Source organism: Fistularia commersonii, chromosome 9 (genome assembly GCF_037954325.1).
Source record: "Fistularia commersonii isolate RoL2024-O1a breed Wild chromosome 9, RoL_Fcom_v1.0, whole genome shotgun sequence".
In the NCBI taxonomy this organism is placed as follows: domain Eukaryota; kingdom Metazoa; phylum Chordata; class Actinopteri; order Syngnathiformes; family Fistulariidae; genus Fistularia; species Fistularia commersonii.
The window spans coordinates 11,086,041-11,097,532 of record NC_141292.1 but is presented as its reverse complement, the minus strand read 5'-3'; the positions used below and the strand labels follow the sequence as shown (position 1 = coordinate 11,097,532).

Sequence of the window (11,492 nt, the reverse complement as noted above, 5' to 3'; positions counted from 1 at the left end):
TTTAACCAGCAGACTCACCAGCTCTCTGGTCCCTCCCATTCCTCCTCCCGGCCTCCGGTGGCTGGAGATGGGAGCGCACACAGACGCACCATCACGGCCGGACGGACGGCGGGGATCCGGGGAGAGAAAAGGAAGATTTGAAGCAGAAACAAACACCCCGACGGAGGAGTTAAAAGAGAGAGGAACACAAGTGAGGAGGAGGTGAATCGCAAACTCTCGCCGGACGTCGCCGTCTTCGCCCTCAGATGTCGGCGTGTCGCGTATTTTGCGCGTTTCCCCGCGGTCTCGTTGAGCGTCGCCGCCACAAAAGGCGGCTGGAACGGAGCGGCAGCACCTGAGAGCGGACGAGCGCCTCCACGCAGGGACGATCGGAACACCGGACGGCGAGCCGAACCGAAGCGGGATTACAACCCAACCACCCGATCACCCGTGGGGGGGACAGATGTGGACAATGTCCCCGCACATGGACGTCCCCTTGACACGAATCCCCCAGAAGTGACATTGTTTTTTTTTGTCCCCCCACCCCCCTTTCCCTCTTGGGATGCCACGGGAGAGACACATCGCAACCTCGCGTCCCCGTCCACCTCCCACCCACCCACCCACTCTGTCCCCCCCCCCTCACTTCCCTCCTCACCCACGTCCCACCCGTCGTCGTGGGTCCCTGTGACTTGAGCGCTCTCCCTCTGTTGTTCACGCCAGGATGTATTGTTGCGGCAAGTGCCTGCAGCCCCTTAGTCTCCGTGGGTGACCCCGCAGGTCAACCGGAGGCGCGATTTTGTTCGATTCCAGCAACAAAAACAAACTTCTAAATTCGGGGTACACGCCACTTAGAAGCCTGTGGTGTTACCCTCGGTGCGGAAATAGGATACGTTCGGCACAATATGGTGGAGCCGGTCGGGTTCATCGAGGCGTGGAAAGCACAATTTCCCGAGTCGGAGCCGCCGAAGATGGAGCTCCGGTCCGTCGGTGGGATCGAGCAGGAGCTGGAGAAGTGCAAAGCGTCCATCAGGCGCCTGGAGCAGGAGGTGAACAAGGAGCGCTTCCGTATGATATACCTGCAGACCCTCCTGGCCAAGGAGAGGAAGAGCTACGACAAGCAGCGGTGGGGATTCAGGAAAACGCCGCTGAACGAGGGGGTGGACCCCGCCGCCCCCCAAGGCGCCGAGTCTCAGTCCCAGCAGCCGCACATGCAGGAGACCGGAGGGGTCGGGGTCGGAGCGGGGAGCTGCGCCGGAGTGTACGGCGCATCCAGTGTGGACAGAAGCCGGTTCCAGCCGCTCGGCGACGGGAGCGGGAGGTCCAAGCCCCGGCCTCCTCCGGCCAGGAAGTCGGCCTCGCACGGAGACGGTCTGGAGTCGGCCTTCGAGGTCCCGCAGCAGGCCGAGTCCACGTCCTGCGACAACCTGGACGGCCTGTCGCCGTCCAAGCAGAGAGGGGGCATCTCCGTGTCGCCCCGCAGGCCGACTCTTCCGCCCCCGGATCGGGAGCTGACCTCCGAATCCAAGGACAAATTGGGTATGGGACTCGGCGTGGCGGCGTTGAGGTCCAACTTTGAAAGGATCAAACGAGCCAACTCGCACACCGTGGGCGACGTAGCCAAGGGCCCGGAGAAGCAGCAGCAGCAGCAGCCGCTGCTTCCGCCGCCGTCCTACACCAACATGGAATTCCACAACGAAAGAGGCCTGGTGAGGGTGAACGACCGCGACGTATCCGACAAGATCAGCTCCCTGGGCAGTCAGGCCATGCAGATGGAGCGAAAGAGATCTCTGCACTCCCTCCCAGGTAACCTGGCAACAGTTGCCGGGGAGCTACGCGCCAGGCCGGTTTACAGAGGTCGCTCCACCGAGAGCACCTGCGGCTACGATGCCGAATATGAAGACGGAGAGCCCAATCAGAGACACGCGGGCAGGGCCAACGGGGGCAAACCCCCGCCTCCGCCTTGGCAACCCTCCGACTTCCAAGCCTACTCCAGCGTCTATGTGGGCGGAGTGATGATGGGTGAAGGTGGCGGCGGGGATGCCAGAGGGGGCGGCGGCGGCTGCGGAGTGGCGATACGAGAGCACGGCGGTGGCGATGACCACCTTCTGACCTGGCCGCGCCGCTCCTACTCTCCGGGGAGCTTCGAGGACGTCGGCGGGGGAGGCGGCTACACCCCGGATTGCAGCTCCAATGAGAACCTGACTTCCAGCGAAGAGGACTTCTCTTCCGGTCAGTCCAGCCACGTGTCGCCCAGTCCCACCACGGCCTTCCGGCGACCCTTTCGGGAAAAGAGCCGCTCCCCCTCTCAGAACTCCCAGAACTCGCAGCACTCCTTCGACAGCAGCAGCCCTCCGACGCCGCAGTCCCAGAAGCGACACCATCGTCAGCAGGGAGGCCATGTGGTCATGTCTGAGGCCACCATTGTGAGTGTTCGCAAGACCGGTCAAATTTGGCCACCTGCTGCTCATCATGACCTCATGCTCCATGGTAGAACATCACATGACAACAGTTTCCATGGAGACCACCTGGGTGAGTTTCTCATATTTGTTCTAGTGGCGAGCAGGTGGAAACAAAGAATATCCCAGCAAGCGCGCCCGGTTGTGTTTGAGGAAGGGAAAATAAACGAAGGCCCGAGGGACTGATTGCGATTTAATAAGGGAGGAATTGCGTTTCCATCTTTCCTCTGAAAAAAAAAAAAAAAAGCCAAACCAGCTCAATATTGATGTAGATGATGTGTGTGTGTGAGAGCTGGCGTGTGCGTGTGCGTGCACAGAAACACACTGTGTGCCCTTTGGATGGCCTTGAATGGGAGATGGATGAAAGATCCACCTCTGCATATTCTTGGAATGTCAGTCGGGCGTGTGAACAATAAACGCAGTCAGTCTGAGCCGAAACTGCAGATCTAGTCTTTCTCAGAAAACTCCTGCGGGCCCGTCTTCTCTTTTCTAAAAATTTCCAACGCAGGCCGAGTCAAAAGAAATCCATTTGAGTATTCTTAACCGTTTCACCGCAGGTCTTGGGGGCTGGAGAATATAACACTGCTTAACTTGGCTGTCCGATTTAACCTAACTACCCCCAAAAGTATGCGGCTTGGCGGCGGTCTTCTTAACCTGCCATTAGTCAACACATAAGAACGTGCTGTCTTGTTTGTTTGTCTGTTCGCCCGTTTTATTTGCTTCGATTTAAATTGTGTCCGTGCCATTGGACCCGCTGGACCGTAACAGTTTTGGGAATGGCGCCACGATGGACCAGACAGTCAAGAGGGTGCTGGCATCATATGGTCAACCCCGGTGCCAGAGTGGAGTAGAGAGAGGTCGCCGGATAGAGAGTGAAAAGGAGAATAACTTCATTTATGTGATAATCAGGTTATCCTCTGTACGGGGATATTGTCTGAAACCAGGTATGACTCATTGCTTAAATTCCCCGAGCGCAGACTGGGGGGTGCCTTTGCATCTATAATTAATTTGAATTTAAACACGGACTGTGGCAGGTGGGGGTGGGATTTGGCGGTGTGCAGTATGTAAATGGAAAAGCGTCTCGGCACCATACTTGGCGTGCAGGTAGAAAGAGAACATTTCGTGGCTAAAGTCTGGATCCGACCCAGAGCGTGAGCTTCCCCCACGAACGTGCGGGCGCTCCCCCAGCTGCCACGTTTAGGATTATCACCGCGCTGTCTGCCCTCTTTGTTTCAACATCTTCTCTACAACAATGAACCATGTGGGGAGTTAGGCGAGCCGTAAGAGCACGGGCAAAGATAGAGGACGGGTGTGTGTGTGTGTGTGTGTGTGTTTTCAGACAACGACGCATTTCGTGGGATTATCTGGAATTTGCGGAGGAGTCAAATGTTAGATAGACACCCCGCTGAGCGGCCCTGTTTTCCGCTCGGGGTGTAAGGTGGGGGCAGACGGGATTGATGTTGAAAGTGAAGCTGATGATGATGATGAAATATGACGCCGTATCAGGCTCCGCCGGCACGCATTTTTTCTTAATTTTACTGACAATCAGAGCAGAGATGGGGGGGAAAAAATACAGCGCTATGAGTGCAAGGGCTAATATTGAGTAGCGGGGACGGCGATGAGAGGAAGACTGAAGACTGAAGGAGGCAGACTGCGAGGCAGAGCTGTCATTTCTCGCTTCATTGGTCAGCATGGGGGCTGCAGAAAGGCACAGATGGGAAGAACTCTCCCGTTGCGTAAGGGAAACACACACACACACACACACACACACACACACACACACACACACACACTCAGTCGCACAAACATACACATGCTTGATGTTCACTTGTATACCTTGAGGCTGCTTTGCCTTGAGCAGTAGGTGAGCATGTAAGCTGTCTTGCTTTTCCTCTCTTCTCCATTCACCGCGTGCCATCGGGAGAAGTAATTGTTTCATGGTATGTTTTGTTGATTGTAATGCCGGGTTTTCAAGGACGAAAGGTTCCGCATGCTGTACAGACAGATCACAGAGAACAAAAAAAAAAAAAAAGGAGATACTGAGAAAAATGAGAAATACCCCCTGGAGTGTCATTCAGCTGGAAAGTGAAGATACCCGGTGTGTAAAAGCTTTTCTCCCATAAAGTATTAAGGACCGAAGACCTTCAGATATTATCTTTTCCGTTTTGGAGCAAACAGTGTCGTCGTGCTGCAGAAAGCATTTAATTGTCAACTTCGGATTTGACGAGTTGCGCGGCGCCACACCGCCGTTTTCACCCCTTTGCCAGTAGGACTTCATAACAGACAAGGAAGTTGTCATTCAATCTCACCGAGGTCTCATTGATCCATCTATCATTGTCTAATTAAGCAAAGCTCAAGTCACTTTGAGCGTGGAGATTGATTTTGGGCGAAAGCAAATTGGGAACTTTGAGTAAAATGATAATGAAAAGATCCAAATGCATCCTGAACATTGGAGTGGAGGGAAATATTAGATTAGCAAACCTGTACTTTGTCCTTAGCTTGAGTGTATTGCGGTAAACCCTTCAATACAAGGTTCCAGGAAAACAAGAAACCAGGTTATAGTCTCCTGAAATTACACAGAGCAAAATAAAATTGCCAGAAAATATACTACATTAAATCATGACATGACATGAAATTATGAACCTTGAAGCTATTTCCGAGCTCCGTCATCTCCTCTACTTCAAAACGTAATAATAAATGTCACCCCCTCAACCATATTTAGCACACAGTCATCCTGTATGTCAAATCAAATCTAAATGCAGAATGTGTATGTGTGTGTATTTGTGTGTGTGTGTGTGTCACTGTATGTTGCATGGGCTGGGAAAAATTGAGGATTTAACACGGGAAAATATTTTGTGTGACCAATTCATTCACAGAATTTCATCAGTGTGCATGTCTGGGTATTTTCAGTGCTAAAAGTCAGATTATGAAATAACTGTTGTTCTTACTCCCTTAGAAATCAGAGTATGACGCTTGTGTGTACGTATGTGTGTGTGTGTATGTGTTTGATCATTTTCTCAGCAAATGAAAATCAAGTGGGCACTCATTGTCTGTGACAGTCTGGTCCAGTGACGGCAAGAGTGCTTGTGGTCTGCTCTCGTCGCAATCTGAGGCCGTGCACGCATACCCCCTTCTTGCCGAGACTTTGTTTATATATGTATGTGTTTCAATGATCATGTGATTGGGCGTGTATCTCCGCCCAGTAGCCGGGGAAAGAATGATGTCTCACAAGACCCGCAAAGAGATTTGTTAATGGAACCTCCGACCAGGCCTGCATACTCTGCGGTAGTCCAGTGTGGCACAATGACCTTCTTTTCACGCTTAAGGGAGGAGGGGGGAGGTAGGACTGGACAGACTGCAGGCCCGTTCAGTCCTCACTGCTGAGTGACCCTGGCAGATAAAGGCCGAGTTACTGCTGCCAGGACACTGGAGCTGCAGGCGGACTTTTGGGCAACCTGCACCAATGTTTTTTTTTTCCCCTTGCTCCACTCAGGAACAGAAGAGCTGCTCTCTTATGAGAAAAAACTGTTCATCTTATTTCGGTTTCCTTCGTTTATGCGCTTTAAACTTCGATAAAAATATCAAACCGCAGACTACAACTCGGCAGGGCCATAGTGAATTGTTTCATTTTGTCTTTATTTCATTTTTGTCTTTTTTTATGGTGGTTTCGTTCATTTTTTCATTCATTATATGACATTATTATTACATTACATTATACATATATATATTATTATGTATCACATACATGATATAATCCTGCACTCAGGGTTGCTGGGGAGCTTGAGCCTATCCCAGCTGTCTTTGGGCCAGATGCAGGGTTCATGATGGATCAATCACAGGGCCACATATTGACACATAAAACCATTCACCATCTCATTCTCCAATCAACCATTGGAGGAAACCCAAGCAGAAACAGGGAGAACATGCAAATGGCAAACAATAAGACCCCCTATTGGAATTAAATCACGGACCTTTTTGTCGTTTGATGGAAGCACTAACGACAGGGCCGTTGTGCCATCGTAGTAGTCATGTCTTTGTCATGTCGCTATAATCATATGATATAACTTAAGTGATCTAATTATGTGCCAAAGCAAAATGTCAATGTTTGACACCGACATGGGTTGCCGCTGTCAAGAAGTGGCCGGCCCCTTGGCAGCCAAGCGAAAATCATCAAAAAACATGACGGACTTGTGCGTATCGTTGACGTGTCCATGAAGAGGCGGAGAAGTTGTTGGTTAGATACCATGACAGAAAGCATCATGCGAGAAGGCCCGACACATTTATTTGGTGCGGCAGACGGCGGGAACGTCGGCAGACGAAGCATTCAAAGTCGGTCAGGGACGGTATGGTCATTTTAAAAAAGGGTACTGGCATTCGGTCCGTCGCTAAATCAAGATCAGCTATCAAGTGTAGCACAGTGGGCCAGTTAAATTAGCAATACATTGTAGCTCTAAGTGTGTAGCGAGTAAGTTAGGTTAAGCGATAGAGCACGAAATTAAAATCTCCCCCAACCTGTTCCGCCGCTCCAGGCATGTTCGTCCAAACCTTATGATAAATACACTTAATAAAACCAGTTTATGTCTTAAAATTCTCTTTTATTATGTATCATTATTTTTTATGCATTATTTGATGTTGATAAAGTCGATTTTTCTTTTTTAGAACGCAAAACAAAACTGGGCGCTAGAACGGATTAACGGTGTTTCAATATGTTTCATTTGATTTAAGAGCTTGGTCACCGCATTAATTAAACTCGTAGGTCAAGGTATAACTGTATTCTAGGGTTGAAATAATTTAAATTGTAATTCTGGCAGGCAAATGGGGTGGTTGGATGTTTCCGTTTGTAGTTTACATACGATGTGCAGGGATATCCCGTTCTGGTTTGGGTCGCATCCCGTGTTTTGTGCAGTTCACGTCCATCCTGGCACAGATGCCTCGGTGCGGTGGCAGAGGCAGAGGCCAGGAGGGGCAAAGCAGCTCCAGAAGCTCCCTGGTGAGAATCAAACAGACCGGCTTAGCTTTCGTGTAACCGGATCCTCCGGTCGGAGCACGATGCTCAACCGCAGACCTCAGTGTGTTCATGTGACTTCGTATGCACGGGAAGTGCATATGGAAGAATCTGCTTTAATGGCTGATGAGTGTGTCCAATATTCATTGAGCCAAGGGAGAATACAGAAACATGCACGCGCACACATGCAACCGACTAACTACCGGGGTGAACGGATTACGGAATCAGATTGAACGATCATCACCGGACACTGTAGGACAGACTCACAAATACAAACGCATATTAACACAACCCCAAGCCATCGCAGCGGTAATTATTCCTCTTCGCCCTCGTGTATTTCGCCTCTTCTTTTCATGTGTGTTTGTACATTCGCCGTGCCAAACGCCCAGCCAGTCTTCCCCCGGTGACTGACAAGTCCTGAGAAAAAAAAAAGAGAAAAACCTTGGAAAATCCCCTTGCATAAATTCTGGTAAGTTGTTTCCCCTAAGTGGAACTGCCTGCCCTTTTGAAAAGCCTCCATCTTGGCTGCGTGCATCATAGCCCCCGGTGTCACAGTCACTGAGCTCGCTATCAAGATTGGCCACAGATTGGCCACGGCGCAGAGCCCACAGCTAACCGCTAACGGCGTGACCTGCCGAGATGAAATTTAGCTTTTTTTGGGGGGGGGGGGCTGCAGAGCTAGAGCCAAATCTAACAGCATGACCGAGAAGCCGAGATCTCGGTCGGAGTTACCGTATGGAATCCAAGAAAAGGTGGGAGGGGCTCTAACCGGTACTGCATTCAAACTGGATCAGGGGAAGTGTAGGATGGAAGCTTTTCTTGCTTCTAATAAACTCGATTACATTTCAGCATCCCGCATATGTTCATGATGGTGATCATTTTGAACATAGAATATGTGAAAGGAACTAACAAAGGGCCCAGGTTTAGATTCACAGCTAGTCATCAGGATGCGTCGAGAAAAACGAGAAAAATACCGTTTTGTTTTTATTTACACATTAACGATTCACCACTTGTTTTTCCTCCCGCGATTAATTGAACACAATCAGCGTGATTACCTTGATATTGATGTTTAACGGCCCGTGCTTTAAGCGTCCATTAATAAAAGGATGTCCTGCTTATTCGACAACCCGTGCACTTTCCATCAAGCCGCCTGACTGATTACGGCTCGTCTCTGGATGCCGTCCAAAGTAATGCTGGCGTTCAAAGTAGTTATATAGAAAAGAGAAGGTGAGTAAAGTGGAAATAAAGTGTCCGGGGGGACGAGGAGGCGGCGAAGAGCTTGTCCCTCGAAGTCGAGCGTAAACTGGTCTTTCAAAGTATTTGGAATTGAAGACTATTTGAAGTGAGTCATCAGCAAAGAGGGCAACTAACCTGCGGGAAGGGCCCGGGAAAATGTTGTCCAACATTTAACAGAACCCTGTATCAGTATGTCCAGCCAGCAACTGAAATTACCAGCGCGGTCGCTTTCCTTCTGGGCCAGGATGTTTGTTCAACGCAACACGAGCAATCAAGGGCTTCGGGAAACTTCTCAAGACGCCGGACATAATCCACACTCACTGAACGTAAGATTGCGGAGTGAAAATAAAGAGGGCTGTCACAGCTGTCAGCCAGCAGGAATGTTGTGCGATATGAAAGCGAAAGCAGCGAGCTGTATTCTTTAAATGTGCGCCGCCGGTGTGGACTTTCTTTCGAAGTCAAGCTGTTAATACCTGACACCCTTCTGAGGGGAAGCGAGGATTTGATTTTATATGCAATGCAGCTTATGTAACAGTGTGTTGTTGGCCTTCCTTGGTTTCAGGCTGTCATGTAAAGCAGCGGCGCACACGGATATTCACCGAAAACGCAATGTTTCGAGACCAAAAACAATGAATACGTTTGACATATTTTACAGAATGAAAGGACCGGCATCTGAAGCGTTATTGATAACATCTTATGCAGAATCCACGGCTGAGTTTTGATGTCATGTAGCCAAAACTTCATCAGTAGTGATGTTCCTTGGTCTTAAACCTGAGATTTTATTTTCGTTTGAACCCGCAGAGAAGCATGCACTGATAAGGAGCATACGTTTACTCTCCCAAAACCCGCACTCTCGGTCTCTACAGCTATTTAATCGCCTCCATTAGACAGAGATGTCTCATTGTCTCCAGTCTTCTCGCTTTCTGTGGGACTTTACTTGTGCCGGAGGCTTTTCATGCTGGATAATTAATGACAAACTCTGATTAAACAGGAAAACATGGATATCTGAAAAATGTCGCCATCATTTGGGGAAAGAATTTGTCTGTTATAAATCACTTCATCTTTGTAGGAATGTGTGTGCACTTTGTCACTTAAATTAATGTGCGTAGCATAAAACGTATAGTACAAATGCGGCAGTGGTGTTTCCGAGTCCTCGGCGAGGGTTAAATTAACCCGGACAAACAAGATACATAAACACACAATGGGGGGAGGAATAAACATTTCAAAGAAGCACAGAATTAGCAGAAGTCAATTCTAGTGAAAGCAGCTCTAATTACAAAGGTGGCACTCGGGGAAAAAAAGAATAATTTGAATGGGAGACACTTTTGCGGGCTGCCGTCCAGGATCAGGCCAATTACTGGAATATTTCAAACATGAATGAGTGACTGACCTCATATGTATGTCAGTGAGCAAAGACGCCTCCCGGCCAGCAGATCTTCAAATTCCAAACTGATAATCCAATTATTAGACTACTTTGTTCCCCATCATATTACGCAAAACAGGAAACCGAACTGTAGCACAAACATAAACATAACAGATACTTTATAAGTTACGTGCCTGACAAGATGTCGGTGAAATTCTACTTGCATTTGAATGCTTGTGAGTGGACGAAATCTCACACAATTCTTAAATTATCACTGTACGTTTTCAACAATTACCCTTATTTTCCCCAAGTAAAATATTTAAGATATTTAAGATCCTGGTTGTCACTGATAAATCTTATTGTGGCAACCAAACTCTCACTTATGGAGGCGCTGCCACAGTCCTCTTCACTTCAGGTATTTGAAGTGACTAAATTCAATGATTTATAACGTGTAATATGTTTAGACGTCTCCTCTGTTCATTCTTTGGATTCCCTTTTATTTTGTTTTGGGGATTTCTCTTGGATGTGCACCCGTCTGTCATGCTATCGAAGGACCTTTATCTGTCTTTCTCTCCCCATCTCCACGTCACGTGCACTCTATTCATATCCCTACCTCTGTTTCCTTCACCCTGGAGTCTTGTTTACGCCCGGCATCCAAATGAGTGATCTGATCTCAAGTAAACATCATTAAATATACATATAAACATATCCAGGATGCATTGAGGCACATCATTGCTGGTTCGCTCTTCCTTTCTGGAACTACGCAGCCACAACATTTGCAACAAGACTGCAATCACCCCAGAGGCCAAAGGTCAGTAGAAATTGATTTGCTCGTCGGTTGACTCAGCCCACCACAAAATAAAATCATATAATCAATGAACACATATTTTTTTAAAACCGTTATCGCTCCAACGTGTCTCCCGTTGTAAATGTTCATTTACCGTCGTCGGATACACCTAATAAGAACAACTAAGGCAAAAATGTTGGAAGTATGTTTGCATATTGAATGAGGAAGCAGGAAAAGGATTGCAGGGTCGACCAAGGCGTGGGGGGATGCAGGATTGTGCATTTGTGCAGGATCGTGCATTTGAAGCTGCCCACTTTTGCTGAGGACAAAGGTTATGAAACCAAGTGTGTGGGACCTGACGGCCCTTGTTTGCCCACCAGGCAATTAGGAACCTCCCTGCAGGAGCGAACACACTCTGGCTACAACTGTCCAAAGTATAACTTTATATTCCAGTGACATCCTCACAGCTATTTCTCTGAACCTTTTTTCTCCGGGTTTCAGTCTTCCTCTTCTCCAGTGTGTGCTTGTACGCTCAGTCTTGCAAAACATTTGCCCGTGGACGCACTTAAGAGCTTATATTTCTTCAGCAAATATGTGACTCAAAAGAATTCAATTCAGTTTGCTGTCAGTATTGGATTTCAAAGGGGAGTGCGATGGCGGTTGGAG

The 11,492-nt window shown here is 48.6% G+C and overlaps 1 protein-coding gene across 1 annotated transcript in view; it reads left to right on the top strand.

Moving 5' to 3' along the window:
* Positions 1 to 667: 667 nt before the first annotated feature.
* Positions 668 to 11,492, top strand: part of bcr (BCR activator of RhoGEF and GTPase) — a 93,738-nt gene continuing 82,913 nt past the window's right edge. Inside the window, exon 1 of the mRNA XM_086152465.1 lies at positions 668 to 2,508. Coding sequence (XP_086008591.1) covers positions 882 to 2,508 — 1,627 coding nt within the window. The 5' untranslated portion in view covers positions 668 to 881. The remainder of the gene's footprint in view (positions 2,509 to 11,492) is intronic.